This window comes from Acanthochromis polyacanthus, chromosome 5 (genome assembly GCF_021347895.1).
Source record: "Acanthochromis polyacanthus isolate Apoly-LR-REF ecotype Palm Island chromosome 5, KAUST_Apoly_ChrSc, whole genome shotgun sequence".
Lineage (NCBI taxonomy): Eukaryota > Metazoa > Chordata > Actinopteri > Pomacentridae > Acanthochromis > Acanthochromis polyacanthus.
In genome coordinates this window covers 21395933-21415354 of record NC_067117.1, presented here as the reverse complement: position 1 = coordinate 21415354, position 19422 = coordinate 21395933, and the positions used below count along the sequence as shown (strand labels likewise).

At 40.5% G+C, this 19422-nt stretch overlaps 2 protein-coding genes across 3 annotated transcripts in view; both read right to left on the bottom strand.

Moving 5' to 3' along the window:
- zbtb49 (zinc finger and BTB domain containing 49) overlaps positions 1–19422 on the bottom strand; it is a 52942-nt gene that overhangs the window by 845 nt on the left and 32675 nt on the right. Inside the window, exons 2-12 of one of the 2 annotated variants that reach the window (XM_051947862.1) lie at positions 8079–8287; positions 5661–5798; positions 5427–5581; positions 3900–4038; positions 2128–2326; positions 1974–2052; positions 1757–1879; positions 1520–1661; positions 1204–1362; positions 1049–1125; positions 711–971 (exon numbers count right to left, since the gene is read on the bottom strand). In XM_051947862.1, coding sequence (XP_051803822.1) covers positions 711–971; positions 1049–1125; positions 1204–1362; positions 1520–1661; positions 1757–1879; positions 1974–2052; positions 2128–2326; positions 3900–4038; positions 5427–5581; positions 5661–5798; positions 8079–8265 — 1659 coding nt within the window. In that variant the 5' untranslated portion in view covers positions 8266–8287. Of the gene's footprint in view, positions 1–710; positions 972–1048; positions 1126–1203; positions 1363–1519; positions 1662–1756; positions 1880–1973; positions 2053–2127; positions 2327–3899; positions 4039–5426; positions 5582–5660; positions 5799–8078; positions 8288–19422 lie in introns of those variants that run through there. The other variant, XM_051947863.1, reaches the window with a different exon arrangement.
- Positions 10135–19422, bottom strand: part of synpra (synaptoporin a) — a 29239-nt gene continuing 19951 nt past the window's right edge. The window contains exons 3-6 of the mRNA XM_051947864.1: positions 13033–13157; positions 12723–12921; positions 12437–12628; positions 10135–11696 (exon numbers count right to left, since the gene is read on the bottom strand). Of these exons, the coding sequence (XP_051803824.1) occupies positions 11445–11696; positions 12437–12628; positions 12723–12921; positions 13033–13157 (768 nt within the window). The 3' untranslated portion in view covers positions 10135–11444. The remainder of the gene's footprint in view (positions 11697–12436; positions 12629–12722; positions 12922–13032; positions 13158–19422) is intronic.

The following is a 19422-nucleotide window of genomic DNA, read 5'->3' as shown; positions in this document are numbered from 1 at the left end:
GCTACTACCTGTATCTGTTTAGGTTACAAAATTAACTGTGCTTTCTGTAATATTTGCAAAAGATACTGTATATCTAAGTTTGGATTTTACTAAACCTGAATTTTTTTCTAGTTTGCTTTATCTTGGGCGTATCACCTTTTAACGTCTATATGGGTTTCACTGGCAATAGTAGAATATTTTAATATAATAATGCAACGTGTTTTGACATCACTTTCAAAAAAGGAAAAAGAAAGAAGACATGAACCTTAAACCAAAATAAAAGATCTGAAACTTTTCCACTGTCCTGGTGGAAATTCAAAGAGGAAATTGAGTTAATGGCAAACAGAAGGTGATGGACACTCATGCAAACAAAAAGTTATGAATACAGTACCTTTCTTTGACAAATTTGGAAAAGCAAACATTTGAGTCTCTCTGAAACAGTGTCTACAGATAAAGTTCATATACGTGACCAAATCCACAAGAAAAATCAGCTTTTTTAGCCATTTATCCCACAAAAAATAGCAACAGATTTAATATTATTTTCTATTTAGTTTTTTTTAATTAAAAATGTAATTTATGTAATTTATTTTAATATACCACCTTCATTTGTAGGCACTGTTTGGCAAATGTTTGCTTCATCAAATATGTGTTAAAAAAAAATCTAAATTTCCTTATTTTTTAATATTGTGAAGGCGTAAATGTACCACCTTTAGAGAAGAATAAACACTTACTTGAAAATAGGATTTAAGGTGATTCATCATCTCTTTCAGGGAGGCACCGCTGTCGTTATTAACATTTACGATGGTGCCGAATCCCAAGTGATGCGTAGGTTTGTACGACGCGTTACTCTGTTCTTCAGCCCTTTTCCGTTTGCCCAACTTCTTGCTGTAGGTGGTGTCCTGAGTGTAAACGATCATCTCCATCTTAAACTGAGTCCTCAGCATGGACTCTGCCACAGCTTCTTTCTCATTTATGCTGGATTCAATCTTCATCTAAATCACACAAAAAAGTCAGTAAAGAGGCAACAGTTTTGGAAATTTGTATACAGAGGGAAGTAACATAAAAGTACCTTGGCCATTTTGATGAGGTTAGGAAAACCAACCAAGCTTTGCTCTGCCAACTCAGACAGCTCTTTCTTCACAATTTCTAAACAAACAAAAATACAAATCAGACGCAGAATAAAAAATCTAAAACGAAATAACACCTGGAAGGTATGGGGCACACCTGACACCTCCTTGAGTTTCAGGATGGCAGGTTCTTCCAGTTGTTTGATAGGCTCCTGAACGATGGTCTCAAAGGTCCTGTAGTTGACGAAGCCCGGTAGTTCTCTTCCACGGTATTTTCGCTCATACTGAGCCACCTTTTTCTCAATATTAGTGCTGACTGCCAAATGAAAGCAATAAAAGTCTGAAATATATGCTTATTTTCTATATAATATGAAGGTGTCTAAGAAAAGTATTTTACTGAGCAGTTTACATATTAGGTTAAAAGATCAGAAATAGCAGATAATCAAAAGTGATCAAAATCTTAGTTCACTTACATGTTGTTGCAGATTCCTCTACTGTTTTCTTCCATTCTGCAAACTGATATCTCAGTATGTAGAAGGTACTGGACGTGATTCCACATTTTAGCTGCTCTCCTTTGATTAGATTGAAAGCATCCTGTGTAAATGCTGTCACTCTCTAAGATGTAAGAGATCAACATAAAAGTGCAGGACACATGAGTTTTTCATTAAGATACACTTTTGGTTTGTGAAAGTGCCAGTTAGTGAACTCACATCAATGAGGAAACCAAGCCTCTCTGTTGCATCCGATGGGGGTCCATTGCCATATCTGGTCAGCGTCACCTGCGTCTGTTTCAGTTTCTTCTTAATTTGGTCTTCCAGTCGAGGCAGAGATTTCTACACATCATATAGTGGCCAAGACAAGAGCAGTTAGAGTGGGTAAACCTATCTGCCTTTAAGCCGTTAAGGTAACCCAGTGAGAAGCATTTACCTGGATGTGATGCACCAGTTCAAGGGTGAGTTTTTCTGCCAGTTTGGGGACAGTGGCATGGCCCTCATCATAGAGAATCCTGCAGCACAAGTAGAAAACGTAACGCAACACAGCCTATCACACCACAAACACTTGTTTGAAAAAATGAACTTACTGGAAATATGCATGATCCTTGAAGAAAGCTTTTTCTCGTTCTATTGCTTTAGTGAGAGAAACCTTCTCTGAGATCTCCATCTGACCCCGGCACTTGACGATCATGTAGCCCTTCTTCAGGTGAATGGCCTCATTATGGACAATTTCGATCACGGTTTCCTCTGTGCCTTTGTCCACCAGGTCAGGCTTGGTCAAGATACCTGACAGAGAGACACAACATGTCGGATTACCCCCTGTACGACTAGCAGGACAGATAGGGTTGAGGAGGGGAGGCTGGAGTCTATCTCAGCTGATGTAGGGCGAAGGCAGGGGACACCTTGGACAGGTCACCAGTCTATCACAGGGCTACGTATTGTTGAGAAATGCTGAAATTAAAACTGCAATTGAACTGCAACAAAGCAGTAGATGTGAAATTAAAACTGCGTCACAGCAAGAAGGATCAGCTCTAGACACAGTAGCATGATGTGAGAAGAGCAGCATAATTAATGTAGAAGGGACAGGAGCGTGCACCTTGGGTAAACATGTATTTGCTGAAGTATAAAGAGTATGAAGAACTTGTCTGAGGAGGTGCCTCGTGGTAAATAAAGGCTCTGATTGGTTGGCAGTGAGACAGCAGGAGGGAATTGGCACACCTCCTGGTGTATCTGCTCAACTATTTTTTTTAGTAAAGCACCAGGAGTTCAGACACTATTAAAAACAGAATAACTGATATAATGGTGTCAGGAAAGTGTGAAGTTCACAACAAAAAATAGGATGGACCTGGGGTGTGGAAACCCCAGAGTCAAAAAGTATAAAAGACAGGGCATCAGAGGGCACAGTCAGATTCACCCCGGGGTATCTCTCAGAGTGTTTTGACCTGTGCTGTACGGAATAAACACTTTATTTTTGAATCTGAAGATTGCTCCAAGACTCTTCACTGTTTTTCATTGGTGAGACTGCTGCAACTATTATTTTTGGACCAAGGATATTTTTCAGTACATGAGGCCCTAGAATAAAGACAGAAGACTTCATTTGTGAAGACATTGTATTCACTACAGTATACAGACAAACAATCACACTCACATTCACACCTACGGACAGTTTAGAGTTACCAATTAACCAGGGCATATATTTGGACTGTGGGAGGAAGCCGGAGAACCTGGAGAAAACCTACGCATGCACAGGGAGAACATGCAAACTCCATGCAGAAAGATCCCGTGAAGGCTGGACACAAACCGGGGATCTTCTAGCCGCAAGGTGAAAGCACTAAACACCAAGCCACTGTGCAGCCTGATCCCCAACTTGTGTATCACAGTTTCTTCAACATTTATTTGATTGGGTTGGGCCCACACTATTTTTCCATATATTTTTCCATTTGAATTCCTTCCATGTATCTGAATTGCCTACAGGATGAGCGTCATTGCACCTTTCTTGCTACTTATTCGGTGCCATTTTTGTATTCATGGAAGTTTCCCATCTGTCTTTTATCTGCAGTGTATTACTCAGTGAATGAGAATATTTTGTCAAGATGATGTATCACTTTCGTATCGTAACCCATTCCTTATGATCCCTCAGGAATCCTTGTAATTGTAAATATCTGACAAAGTCAGTGTTTTAAAGTGTAAATTTGCCGTTTAACTGTTTAAATAAATTAATGCTGCCATAATTGAGGAGTTGGTCTATGTTAGTGTCTATTTTCTGACCATTTTTTAAAAATCCTGCATCTATATAAGAGGGTATAAAATCCTTCAGAAATGTTGTGAGCGTCCCTTTTTTAAAACCTTTTCTACTTACCCAGAGTCCTCTCCCCATCAGGATCCACCTGCTGTGCCATCTTCAAAGCCTCTGTGGTTGCTATGTCCACGTTGCATGGAACAACCACCAAGCTGATGGTCTCTTGTTTTTTGATGAACTTCTGGATCAGTGATTTTATCTGAAAGCATTAAATAAATTTTTTAACAAACACAAAATTCTAAACTGTACAAATATGGTTATAAACTGTACATCTATCACTACTGTGTTCTGAACTGTTCCAATAATAATAATTAACTTTATTTTATACAGAACTTTTCTCTGTAAAAGAAATAAAAATATTTTCAAGACTAATGACAAATAAACAAATGCCATAAAAGCAGCCAGAGACACAGTCACATATCACACACTCAACAAGCATTTTGATAAAAGAAAGTTAAAAGAAGAGATTTAAAAGACATAAAGATGTTTCCTGTTTGATCTCAACACACTGTTCCACAGTTTGGGTGCTCTTTTGGCAAAAGCAACCCTTTGTCACATGCTGACAGGAATACCCATTTACCGATTTGAGAGAGCACCCTGAGACTTAAGCTCTCAAAGCTGCTCAATGTAAGTTGAAGCAAGGCAATTGAATGCTTTAAACATGACTAATATTAATGTAAAATCAATGTGGAACTTTACAGGTTGTAAACTGTCAGTAGAAATTGGCAAGTCTTAGAACAGGAAGGATTTCAGGAGGAGGAGGGAAAAATAAATGCATACGTAATATTCTGCAAACATTTGGCAGACATCTCTCTCTTATCTAAATTGTTTCAATTGAATAACCAGTTTTGTGAGAGGCAAAGTCTTACATTATTAAAACAGGCAAATGGATTGTCAAGATCACTGAAGTTGTCAGTCTGATTGGAGACACATAACTGCATGTCATCTGCATATCAGTGGTGGGAGTTACTACGATTCTGAATGTTCTACTTAAAAGAACAAAGATTAAAATACTCTCAAGCCACACTGATGGCTGAGTGATGTTTCATTTTACATGCAAAACATATTTTTTGGCTCTGCGATCAGTTTGTAAACACTATAAAAATACTCTAAGCTACACAATGGCAAGTTGTACTATTGGAGGAATTCAGCCATACAGGTTCAAATCTGACACTCATTCTGAGATATAACAATGATACATGAAGCCCCATGCGGCAAGCTGACAGGATTGGCTCCTTATGTTTGTCTGAATGCATGTTTTTGAGACTGGCACCAGTACACTGCCGTTTTAGGGTAGAATTATTCAATTGATTGCTTGTTTTGCTCAGAATCTGTCATATGGACATGTCAACAAGGTAAAAAGTCTTCAACAGCAAATATCCCACTGAAGCTTAACAACAACCAAGGTATTGCAGGGTACCGTCTTTACTAGCATCTCCAAAACCCAAAAATAAAGACAGAAAGTTTAAGTAATCAAGCAAACTGCATTCTTACCAGCTACAACCATAGCTTCTAATGAAATTAATTCAATAATTTTCAATATATTTTACTCTGGACTTTTAATTACTTAGTCCTGGACTCACACACCTGATCACCGATGTCCTCTGGTTGTCCCTTCATGGCCACCCTGGCAATGCCAGGCAGGTCAATGAGCGTCAGATCTGGAACATCAGGGGAGGCGATCTCCAGACTGATAAGTTCATCGCTGATCCCCACCCCAACCCCGGCCATTTGATCTTGAGCTGAACGGAGAAGATAATATACATGATCTGGCGTACAGCAAATTAAACTACCTTTTACCTCTGTCAATACCATGCTTACCTTCTCGAATCTTTTCCTCCACATTTGCAGGCTTTTTTATCTCTTCTACACAGTCTCTGTAGCTTATCTTTCCGAACCACTTCTCTCCTTCTTCCTTCCGCTTCATCTTCAGTTCCAGGGGACATCGTGTCACAATGCCTGGATTTCAGAAGAGTAAATGGTGAGAAAGGGAAGAGAAAGTTAACACAGTGCGCTGAATGAAACTATCAAAAGTAGCAAGACAATGCAAATGAATTGTTTCATCTCAAAGAAACAGAAATAAATAAATGAAACTCCAGTATAGTATCTCAGTTACTCCGATCTTTTAATTTAGAACTTTTATCAGGTAAGTCACTCTTCATATCGATCTCTTACCTCCATGTTAATTCACACTCAGGTTGTGAACTACGGGGGCACCAGAGGGAGTTTAGTTCCTCTTAATAAGACATGAGTTTATCTGAAAACACAACTTAAGACTTTTTTGGGGGGTTGACAGTATGCTATTGTTGCTGTTCATTACATATTTTGGTATATTTATCATCATGGGTCATAACAGAAGAACAAACCTAAACCTCAGCAGCGCCGACAGTACTTTTCATCTATACTTCTTAATTTTATTATTTATACACTTAATTATAAGAACAATGACAAATACAAGCTGAATACAGTGTTTTATAACTGTTGTATTTGTCATTTCTGACCACAATAACATGAAAAAGATTGTGCTCCCCTGCACACTGTTAACACTACACAACATCCTATCAGTGTGTGATAAAAACATAGTTTAATCATCTTTTAGACTGAGAGAGATGAGAACACTCAGGAAAAGTTGCCAATGTCAGGCCAAACAGTGATCATGTTCAAAAACTGATTGCCATCCACTCGCTCTGCTTGGTAAAGCTGCATTTTTTTACCCCCTGATTTTATCAGGATCAAACAATCATGCTGTCTAAATATACTGAACTTTACATTCATGGTTATAGCAACAGCATGTTTTCAAGAAATTTCTTGTTCCTAGTGCTGCAACTACTGATTTTGTTATTTTCAACTAATCTGACGCAATGTGTTCTCAATTAATCGATCAGTTGTTTAGTCTGTCAAATGCCAGGCAGTAGTGGAAAATTTCAATCATTATCAGTATTTCCCAAAAGCCAAGGTGATGTGCTCAAATGCCTGTTTTGTCCATAACCCAAATGTACACTCAACAAAAATATAAATGAAACATTTTTGTTTTTGCTCCCATTTTTTATGAGATTAACTCATAGCTCTAAAACTTTTTTCACATACACAATATCACCACTTCTCTCAAATATTGTTCACCAATCTGTCTAAATCTGTGATAGTGAGCACTTCTCCTTTGCTGAGATAATCCATCCCACCTCACAGGTGTGCCATATCAAGATGCTGATTAGACACCATGATTAGTGCACAGGTGTGCCTTAGACTGCCCACAATAAAAGGCCACTCTGAAAGGTGCAGTTTTGTTTTATGGGGGGGGGGGGGGGGGGGGGGGGGGGGGGTTGGTCCACTCCTCTTCAATGGCTGTGCGAAGTTGCTGGATAATGCCATCAATGAAATGCACCTGTGTTCTTTGTCCATAACAGACGCCTGCCCATACCATAACCCCACCGCCACCATGGGCCACTCCATCCACAACATTGACATCAGAAAACTGCTCACCCACACAACGCCACACACGCTGTCTGCCATCTGCCCTGAACAGTGCAAACCGGGATTCATCCGTGAAGAGAACACCTCTCCAACGTGGAGGTGAACATGCTGGATGTGGAGGTCCTGGGCTGGTGTGGTTACACGTGGTCTGCGGTTATGAGGCTGGTTGGATGTACTGCCAAATTCTCTAAAACGCCTTTAGAGACGGCTTATGGTAGAGAAATGAACATTCAATACACGAGCAACAGCTGTGGTTGACATTCCTGCTGTCAGCATACCAATTGCACCCTCAAACCTTGCCACATCTGTGGCATTGTGCTGTGTGTCTAAACTAGATTGTATTGAAGCAGATTTAAGATAATAATGATAACTTTATTTATTTTATAATTTATAAATGGGTTTATATATAAATAAAGAAATCATCTCTTTGAAATTACCTCATGGGTTATACTCTTTAAAATATGAAATCAAGTCATTTTGATGGAATACTAACATTTCAGTCACAATAGTGCCAGAAAACAAATAAATAAAATAAAATATGTGAGGGCAAAGTGCAGGTAAAAATAACGCAGACATAAAAAATAACAAGGTATCATTTATTTATGACTGATTCATTTGAAAGCAGCTGTAGTCTAAATAAACTGGGCGATACAAAATAAATGCTCCCTCTCAGTTTTTGGCAGACAATCACCTTTATTCACACGACAGCTGCATGAAAACTACATTTCGGACATTTGTTGAGGGATGAGGATGTTTTTAGGAACTCACCGCTTCCTCTGGGCAGAGCCACCCCCGACAGCGCCTCCAGCACGGAGCTCTTCCCCGAGCTTTGGTCTCCGATCACGGCAATAGCAGGCAGCGCCAAGTCCTTCTCTACACCCAGAGAGCGGAGAGAGTCGATGAGGTCGATGCAGGGACGAACCTTCTCCTCATACTGCTGGTTCAGAGTGTTCATGGTGTCTGCTGAAAAGAAATAACTGCCAAAATAAAGAGTTTAGTCAAAGAGTTAAGTCTATAACCGGCCAGCAGCTGTTTGCAGTCAGGTATGACTGAGGCTGATGAAAGTGAGTCAATCTCAGTAAAGTAAATCGAAACTTAAGCTGTAAGTTTCGTTTTCTCATTTATAATTTCTCCACCTCTTTAAGGGAGAAACGCAACTCAGCTACCAAGCACTTATGTAATTTGTCTTTTTTTTAAGTTAAAATGTTGATAGATGTGATGAACGTTTATTTAATGCGTAGTCTTGACAGATTACATGACCCAGTCACTGAGATCAATGCACGGACGAACCTTCTCCTCATACTGCTCTTTCAGAGTGTTCCTAGTGTCTCCTGAATAGAAAAACTACTACTAGGAGAAGTTTAGTCAACACATTGAATCTATATATCTGTGACCAGCAGCTCTTTGCAATCCACTGTGACAGAAGCACATGAAAGTGATGTGAGTGAATCATTGGAGGAGAAAGTGCAGTTTGGCTTTTTGTGTTCTGCAACTCAGCCTTCAAGTGATTCTACTCTACCTATTCTACCTATTCTACCTATTCATTTTGTAATAAATTCCTCTGTACATAAATTAAATTACGCCTGTCAGTGTACACCCAATAATCCACAACAATAAGGTGAAACTTTATTATTAAAATCAAAAACCAACATCTTTCATTTACAAACGTGCTCATTCCCTCACATCATTTTATTTACAGTCAATGGCTGGGAAGGAGATGGAACTTGAACACATCTCAGGAAATGACTTCCTAAATGGTTTCAGTAGTGTTGGGATGTCTCCTCCTGCTGGTTACACAGAAGGTTGTCCTGACAGGAATGTTAAAATTGTTCAGTTAAGGAAAGCGGCTATCTATTAAAGATCCACCTTGGACTGGCAGTCACGGCATGTAGCAGTCTCGTGTACAATGTTATTATGTAATTCAAGTAACTGTGTGTATATTTTTGAGCCAGCAGATTTTGTCGTATTTCTAGATGACCGATAATAAATCTGTGACCGAGCATGAAGCCTCGGGGATCTCCAGCACTTAATCTCCACTTGGCACAAAATAGTTCCTGTCTTTAAAATACGATTGAAAGAGTTTCGCACTCTTATAGAAAGTTCTACCTAGTGGTTGCAGATTGTTTTGCCAATGAAAACGAAGTCCCAAGGTACTGATCCATCATGGTCACAAGATGGTCTGATTATTATAAATATTTTGTTTTTATTTTTATCTAGGCTGCCATGTCATACAGTTTGCCACTACTAATTTTACTACTGCCGCTAAGAATAATAATAATAGTTTTCATATGCAGATGCTGAAATATGAGAAGTTATTGTTACTCTGCAGACAAGGTTTTTGCTTTTATTTAGCTTTGATGTTTTAAAGTCACAGTAAATGAACAAAATTTCTACAGATATTACTAATGAATATTTTTTCTTTAAGTTTGCAATGAATGGTATACGAGGGAGTGTTTTTCTGTCACTGTATGATGGCTTTACTATATTTTAACTTGAAAAATTATGTTTCTTCCCTGGTGAGAGTATCACTCTTGGAACTCAAGAGCAACATTGAACCAGTGTTTAACTGACAAGCTAATTAGACAAAATGATTACAATCTTTAGGGAGAGTAAATGCAACAGTAATAACTACATGCATTAGTAAAATTGCAATGAATTTGTACATATAAAACCTTGTCTTTGCTTGAAAATGTTGCACTCTGTTTCTTAAAGCTAACAGTGAAAAAGCATTGTTTGCTGCCATGTTTCTGTGGAGGTCAAAGGTCAGAGGTCAACCACACACATCTGATGATGAGATCTGAACAGATACACAGAGTTGAGTTACTTATGGACAAATTTGTACATCTTTATTTGCATGAATCCCTGTAAAATATCCTCCACACTCAGTACACGGACCTGTACACGTTTGTCATGGATGTCCGACTGTTTTACATACATGGATGTTCGGTTTATTTTATTACACTGATGCAAGCCACATGCTTAGAAGGTCAACAAACAAGGTTGCACAATTCATATCAATGTAAACAAACAGCAACCAAGCATTATCTTTTGATTATGACAATATAACACAAGAAATGCAGAGACTCTTGTTGTACAAAAGTGAATTGTGCTGTTAAAACTGAAGCTCAGTCTTGGATTTGTACAGATGAGCCCATTGTTCACTATTTGTCCATTATCACCGTGGTACTGATGTGCTTTTTTGCTGGGCTTAAACTGTGTATATGGATACCGTGGACATGCTTTAAAGAGGTGTAACTTATGTTTAGGATTTGCCAGTAGTCTGAGGATAACATAGAAAACAGCCACAGCAATTTGTAGCAGGAGCGGCCACTTGTAAACAATAAGAGAGACAATCTCCCTCTTTACATCATTCAGATAAAATGACAGTGAAAATCATGGAAACAGAAACTGCATACTGCAAATGTTTGCATACACATTTTTTCTTTTCCCACACAAACCTTGTATAGTGTATTTTGCAGAATGCAGCTATTGCTTTAGGTTTTTATACTTTTTGACATTATCAGAAACCAATGACAGAAATGAGCTGGAATGTGTTTGTCACAAATATAACAATATCACTAAATTATATTCAGATTCAATATCTGAATTAGAAATACCCATTATCAAAATATATTTCCTGTTAGATTAAAAAATGATGTATAATTCTTACCTGAAAAATATTCAGTAATGAGCCAGGGCAGTGTGATTTGTGTAAACCTGCAAGTCCCCCCCCCAGTTTGCCCCACAGACAGCATGAGAGCACACATACAACATCATGCACTTAAAAACTTCAAGAATTATACAAACATAGAGCACTTTTCCCTTCAAAGATAGAGTGCAAACCAGTTTGAAAAAGACGTCCGGTCAAAACAGTGTTTGCTAATTAGCAAGTACAGAGAGACAAACTGCCACTAATGTGTTCCAAACTACGAGAAATACAACATTCAGCAAACAACACCTCTGAAGGAGAAGGACTAAAATACTATACCTAATCATTTTGTACAATACCCAACACTACTTGTATCTACAAAGGGTGTATTTTGACACCTTTTTTAATGACCGCCTCTTCTGTCACCCCCTTGATTGCCCTGGTTTAAGATGCACAAGTGCCACTCATAAAATGAAAAGGCACGACTACATTTGATTGGAGTAGGAGGTCGGTCCTCCCACCTGGCTGTATTCAGACGGCTGACCCAGATTTCCCTGGGCGTTGTAGCTTCCTGACTGGTCGAAGCTTCCCTGGTTGTAGGGCTGCTGGTTAAAGGTGCCGGCCTGTTTCTCAGACGCCCCACCCGCAAACCTTGAAGCACCCTTGTGCCAAACGGTCTCCTTGAAGACAAACCAGATGTTTCCAGCCCAAAGAACAAAGTTGAGAAACCCAAAAACCTAAAGAGAAAGGGAATGAAACCAACAGAGACTTTGTATGAATCTTGAATTGAGTTCCTTTCCCTGTTGTGAATTGGTGCTATATACATAAAATGGAATTGAATTGTTGTAGCTATAAGTTGTCCTGGATACTGTTGGTTTTAACCTTCAGCTATTCAAACATAATTTCATTCAAACATCACAATGTTAAGCTTCTTTCAAAATGGTGTGCTTCTTTTCAAAATGTTCATATCTCATATTTTTCAGTTTTTTCACTTGGCATGACATTTCAACTCCTTTCGTGCTGTTCATTTGATAATTATATTGTCTCAGCACCCACAGTCAGTCTTCAACTTTTCACAAAACAAAAAATACCCTTTTCATCTCATCTAATTCCCATAACTTCTGATGTTCACACCCAATTTTACCCAATTCCATTTTTAGTTTATACACTTAGACTGGTGTTAATTTCTTCCAGGACTTCCACATCAGCTGAAACCTGTAGCTCAGCGTATCGTATACACCTTCAACTGACATTTCAACTTTCACTCTGTATTTAAATGATGTTTCATTAGTGTTTTATGGTTTTTACTCAACTGAAACTACTTTCATTCCTTATATTTACAGCGATATTTTATCTTCTGTCTTAGTATTTCATCAGTTTAGCATTAAGAGGAAATTAACTGATGTGAGGAAGTTAGTCTTCTGGTTTCTTTACTCATTCATTTCCACTATCTGGGACACACGTCTTGTAAACCTACCACTGAGGTGTTGAGGCCGGACCAGCGCGGTCCATGCACAGAGCCACACTTGTTGGTCTGACTTTTGCAGGCAGGGATGAGGAGCTGCACCTCATCTGGATCAGTGGCCAATTTCACATCAGACAAGGCTTTGGCCCAAGCAGAGGAGCTGACCAGCCACATGAAGGAGAACACTACTGTCACTACAAAGTCCTGAGTGAGAGAAAAGACAACAGGTGAGAAAAACCTCTGCTCAAGAAACAACACAACAAAGAACTGAAAAGAAAGAATCTATTACTGTACTCACAATGAGTGGTGCTCGACTGTTTTCATGGTACTTATTCAGAAAGAATATGTACACAATGGTGGCCATGAGGGAATACAGAAAGGCAAAGACCGCAATGGTGACAAAGAACTCTGCAGAGGATGAATAGTCTCCGATGAGGAACACGCGCTCCCTTCTCATGGCCTCGCATGCCGGAGCTTCAAAGGACACCTGGTGCAACCTGGTGCAACATGAGTCAAGACCAAAGAATAATGCACAGTCATAACTTATTGTATTAGGCTGGTACAAGGGTAAACACAGATGTAGGTAGGTGCAGATGAAGCACACTCACCTGAAAGGGTAAGCAAAGTCGATGCCGATGCTGAGGTTGCTGCTGGCCTTCTCCATGCAGTCCACACTAACCCGCAGCTGGCCAGAGTAGCCACCGCATGTTGCAAATGCAAAAATGGCAAAGAGCTGTGGAGGATGGAAAAATACAACAAAAATCAGATGCCTGTTCTGAAAGTGACCCCACAACTGATATGAACCGATCAGCCACAACCTTATGACCGCTGACAGGTGAAGTGAATGACATCGATCATCTTGTTTTAATGCAACGTTCTGCTGGGAAACCTGGAGTCCTGGCATTCATGTGGATGTCTGACATGTACCACCTACCTAAACACTGCAGGTCAACCAGCCATCCCACCCCTCATGGCAACAGCAGTCCTTGATGCCAGTTGCCACCCTCAGTAGGGTAATGCGTCCAAATACGCTGTAAAAACTGCAAGAGGGGCCCAGGGAAACACAACAGAGCTAAGCTGTTCAGCCCCGGGTTCCACACTCTTAAGATCCAAATCTTATTGAGCATCTATGGGATGTACCAGGATAAGCCTGATCTAGGTAGGTCCCACCCTGCAGCTTACAGGACCTGCAGAATTCAGTGCCACTGAACATCTAGAGGTCCTGTGTCCATGGTCCACTGAGTCAGAGGAGTTTTAGAAGAGAAGTTTTAAAAGGGGATCAACACAATATTAGGTAGGTGGTCATGATGCTATAGACAGGGCTTAAAGTGAGAAAAAATCCTGAGCCTGAACGTCTAAGATCCAATTTATCGTGTCAATAAACGTATTTAAATGTGTTTTAAAACTCACTAAAACACAATATATATGAGATTCTATTAATTCAGAGCAAATATGAGGTCATCTGGTGGAAATAATGCCCATTATGATCCCACTATTTTATTGTTGCTCAAATGTAAAACCTTACTCGGCCAAAACTTAAGGCATTTTAGAAAGTGCCCCAAGTCTGATTTTTTTTGTGTTGATGTTTCAATACCACATCACTATAATTGCAAAGATTTATTTTAGTGTAAAGGGGAAAAAATCATGAAAATCAAGTACATGTATTATTAATAACTTTGAATAATTGTTATCTCTTCAGTAGATTTAACAAGAACTCAAAACAACACCAACCACAACAAAACTGCTACAAAACTATGCTGCTTTCCTTCATAAGGCACAATTTTTACTTCCAACATTATCTCAAGTGTCAGTCTCAAGAGAATATTAAGTGCTTGGAGAATACTGTTTGAAAAATTTATTTCTTTTTTCTTTTTTGCTTTGTTTGTGGATTTTCTGAACATTTTCTTTTTAACAAGTTCAAAATGTTGTTTGTTGAAATAAACTGCAAAACACAGACAACAGAATTAACTTGTTTAATATTCTCTGGAAAACTACAAGAGAATAAACTGTCATATGTCACTTGCTATGCCAACTTTGTATTTAAGCAGGTAATAAAAGTACTAGTATTAACTCTTAAATGCAATTTTAGTTATTGCCTCACAATATAAGATACCTCTGAATAAGTTGATCATGATGCTGACTCTCTCAAACTCTGTAACTAGCAAAGAAATTCGAGCCTTCCTGATCTGGTTTATCTGGGTCCTGGCAGCAATGGACTGCTCATGCTGAAGAACTTCTACTCTGGCCTTTTCCTCTGGAGTCAGCCCATTTCTCACAAAGATCTGATTAAGAAGCCCTCTGTAGCACATAACCACACATACGCATGTTAGTAACTGCTCATTTGATACACCTCAATAATCTGTGTGATTAGTTTAAATCATTTGATTTTCAATTTGAACTGACACACATTTCGTTTGTTTTTGGTAAGGGGAAAAAATGTATTCACTGTATAATTTGATCAGCTGGCTTTCAATTTAAATGTTTCTATTTTTTATCTATATTTTGGGAAGAAAAAACGGTGAAAAGCAGGCTAAGAACATTCTTATTTAACTATCTATCCATTATTCATTTCACACAACCCATACGTTCATTCTGTTCTTACTAACAATATTTGCTTAAGATTGGAGAGTTTTTGTTTGTGGCTAGACATCATTCGGATGCATAAGGTCACAAAATCTGCTGAGAGCTATTTAACTCATTATTACAAACATCCTATATGTCCTCAAATAAAAAAGGTTAATATCACCTAAGCTACATTCAGTTTGTGCATATTTAACTAAACAGATGTTCTGAGTAGAATAATGGGACAAATCCGTATGGCTTGATCTTTGATTTTTTTTCCTTTCAAAATAAAATCCAGCAAACTAAAAACAGCTGTTTCTTTTTTTTCCTTTTGCCGTTGTAAAACATAGAAAATGTTTAAAGATTAAGAAATCTAACAAAACAACTTCTGTTTTTGTTACTTTTTTTAATTCAATACCTAAGCCCGTTTGTTTTTATTTTGTGGCGAAACCATAGGGACTGTGGTGCGTGCACGCGCATTGCCACTGACGCACTTACGCCAATGGGGCGAGTCAACACACCGCGGCTCAGGGATCGCGGCAGCGGCTGCTCTCTTTGTTAATCAGCAGAGACACATCCTCTCTCCTCTGTCACACAAAGTCTGAGCAAACTTTAGTATCTGCGTCTTTGGGCTTAAACCAAGCTCCAACGCTATTGACCAGTGATCAGCTGCTCGATTCTTCACCGCCCCACTCACAGATTGGAGCTCCGTGCGCTCTGGAGAGACCAGGCAGCCACAGGGCTGGGACACGTGTGGAATGGGTATACAGTCTAAGCAGAAATAAAATAAATAATATGCAATATATATCAATGTGTTTCCAGTAATTCCCTTTAAACATAATTACAAAAACCACCAACAAATCTTGCAAATTTGGATTTTGTTTGTGGGATACTGTTATTTCTTATCAGTGGCTCAGCAGCACTGACGATGCCGAACCAAGAGGGGGCAGCATATCGTGCGCCCAGCAGTCGATGCGCACTCGCAGTTAGAAAACTGTAATTGGATAAAAGTTCTATCAGAAAGTCGCATGCCTGGACAGAAGGTGTATATTTTTTAATGTAGGATTTGGAGTTTGATTGATTAAAGCGGAGCAACTGAATGCACAATGACGCACATGCTTGAAGCCTTCAGGACGGAGATGGATGAAATTTTTTAAATGGTACACTTCCATGCGCCGGAAATCCGGCGCGGCGCCGGAAAACTTTAAGCCCTGTATAGAATAGTATTGCTTTTAAACCGACAACTGAATAAGGAAAGTATGGTTTGCCCTTGCTGACATGTTTTGACTGCATCTGCAGTCTTCTTCAGAGCGTCATCTGACATGTGATGACGTGTCCTGTCTATCAGATCTGTCAGAATCTGTCAGATCGGCCAGGCCCCCCCGCCGTCCGGTGGTCTCCGGAGGATGGAATTCAAGGGATGCGAGAAGGTGTAGGCCCTCTCGCATCCCTTGAATTCATAGCTGGGATTCTGACAGATCTGTCAGATTGACCACGTGATAAAAAAAAGGACATGTTATCACATGCCGGATGACGCTGTAGTAATCCAACAACTAGTGATGATGTTATGCCTGATTGGTGTATCTGCACAATCGCATATTAACAGCCACCTACCAGGAGATTCTGTAATAATGTCTTCTGCAGCTCACATTTCTCTGTTCATCAGTATCTGTTTCAACATATTTCTAATAAGAAAAGAAAGCCAATGTGAGACCAGAACTATCAGGTCTAATGAAATACATTATCAGACGCTTGAGAACAGAGACGGCTCTTGGCTTGAGGGATTTGCTGACTCGCCGGCAAAGCAGATATTGAGCTGTGTTTTTATGTGATTACCATCTGGACCATGATTGTGGAGGCAATACTTTACACTGTTATCTTAGTAGATGCATGTTTCCTGAACATTACATGGGGTCAGTTAGAGTTCTTTAAAAGCCTGACGGAAAACCTGCAGTGCATGATGCTTTTAGAAACAGCTTTTTAGGTAAAGACAAAAACACTCTAATTAGTTTTTTGATATTCTATCAAAGCTGCAGCAAGGCTGAGTTGTTTTATTCTATATCTATTGTGCATGTTTTGTTGCATTTTGTAGTCCCTGGTGGTCTACTGGTGCTCTCACCCCCACAGCCCGGGCTCAATTCTTAGTTAGGGAACATCTGTTTATGTGCGTGTTCATGTGTGTAATCTATGTAATATGTTGTGGAGGCTGGAGAAAAGGAGACGAAAATCGCCAGGAGTCTCAACAACTTTATTTTCCACTCTCCACTCTTGCTTCTTGCCACAACTCAGGCGGGACACAACAACTTCCCTCCGCCAAAACCTGGAGGTTCAAAACCCCGTTTTTCCCCTTCACAATAAAACTGCCCTTTGTGTGTGAAACCTAAATCTAATGTGCACCACATAGGCCCCCCCTGAACACACAAAGGAAACACAAAAACAGAACATGCAAGCAGCAAATCCTCAAGCATACCACTCGGGCAAACGAACTATTCTACCCCTGCGGGTGCGTGTAACCATACCACGCAGCGGGCTGTCATGTGATAACCAAACCGTGACACCCAGGAGTAGATGAATGCCCGGGCAACGTCAGGCAAAGTAGTAGAGGACAGGGGAACCGCTTCGGGCCACCGTGTGGTCCTGTCCACCATGGTCAGGAGGTGAGTAAACTCACGAGACGGGGGAAAAGGACCGACCAGGTCCACATGTACATGGTCAAAACGTCTCTCAGGAATGGGAAAGGGTCCCAAAGGAGATTTAACATGACGCTGTACCTTAGCACGCTGGCACGCCATGCACGTAGTAGTCCAAACTTTGACATCCTTTCTGAGACCGGGCCACACGAACCTGGCCCCCACCAGTCTGACCGATGCCTTAACCCCCGGGTGTGACAGGGAGTGGACAGCCTCAAACACACGGCGGCGCCAAGCGGCGGGAACCAAAGGGCGCGGCTTATAGAAACGTATAGAAACGTCGCAAAGGAGGGACACCCCGCTGTCATGAAACGTGACATCCCTCAGCTGCAAACTAGACTCGGCTGTGCGCAGCGCCTGCACTTCATGGTCCTTCAGCTGGTCTGCAGCCATTTCAGCACAGTCCGTCCCCAAATGAACAGTGGAAATCTGGGCATGGGACAGGCAGTCAGCAACCAGGTTGTACTTCCCAGCCACGTGTCGAATGTCTGTTGTAAACTCTGAAACAGCAGAAAGCTGCCGCTGCTGCCGTGCCGACCAAGGTTCGGATGTCTTAGCCATAGCAAATGTAAGGGGTTTATGGTCCACAAAAGCAGTAAACTCCCGGCCCTCCAAGAGGAACCTGAAGTGGCGTGTGGCGAGGAAAAGGGCTAAGAGCTCCCTGTCGAATGTACTGTACTTCCTCTCAGAGTCACGCAGCTTCCTGCTGAAAAAAGCTAGCGGCTGCCATGCCCCGTCAGACCACTGTTCACAAACCGCCCCGGCGGCGTAATCGGACGCATCGGAGGTCAGGGCAATTGTCAAGTGGGGCCTAGTTATTTGAGATCCCAGGAGCAACCACCACCTAAATAAAAGCTTTAAGCAAACCAATGAAAAGTTAAAATGAGAAACTATATAAGTTAACCACATGATTATGCTTATGCTTGATGCAAGAATGATTTTAATAGGCTGATATATATTCTGAAAATGATGATTGCTATAGAAGAGAATGATTTAAAATAAGTTATTTGATCATGCTAAGAAAAATGATTTAAAGAAGTGATTCAGTGTAACTAAGTGAGTTTTGAATGGAAGTAATCTGTGCTGTTCTGAGCTGTATGCAGACAGGATGGGAAAAGCAGAAGTCTCCTCAGAAATGAGGAACTTGGAGTTTCCACAGGATGACAGGATGGGCTCAGGCCTACATTGTCATGACAACTGAAGTGTGTGTAACAAGTGGATGTGTTAACAGAAAAGATGGAAAGAATGATGTATGCGTGATAGGAAGAAGGTTGTGTCTTAAACCTATGAATTAATTACCTGGGCGTACCTACTAGTTAGAATTGTGTGTAGAAATGTGTATGTGCTAAGCTGAAGTCGAGCTAGGGTATAAAACCCAGAGACACAGACACTGAATTCGGAGTTCTCCCCTGGAGGGGGGAGATGCTGCTCGCCGGAGCTGCCGGGGAGCATCGCCAGAGTTCTGAAGAATCTTCACCGGACCTTTTGCCCAAGAGACGTGAAGACAACGCAGGACTTAGGCTCCAGAGTTCGCTGAGAACATCGTTGGAGGCAAAGTCTTTTTCTGACTTTGTTCAACAAGCGAGGACCACACTCTGCTGAAAGGAGAGTCCTGAGAGGTCTGCAGTTTTCCAAACAGATGAAGAAAGGCAAGCACCCATGGCATCCAGAGAGGCACAGGAGGCAGCAGCAGAGGGCTGCTCCACTCCAGGGGCTGGAGGACCCAGTGACCCACCACAGCCTGAT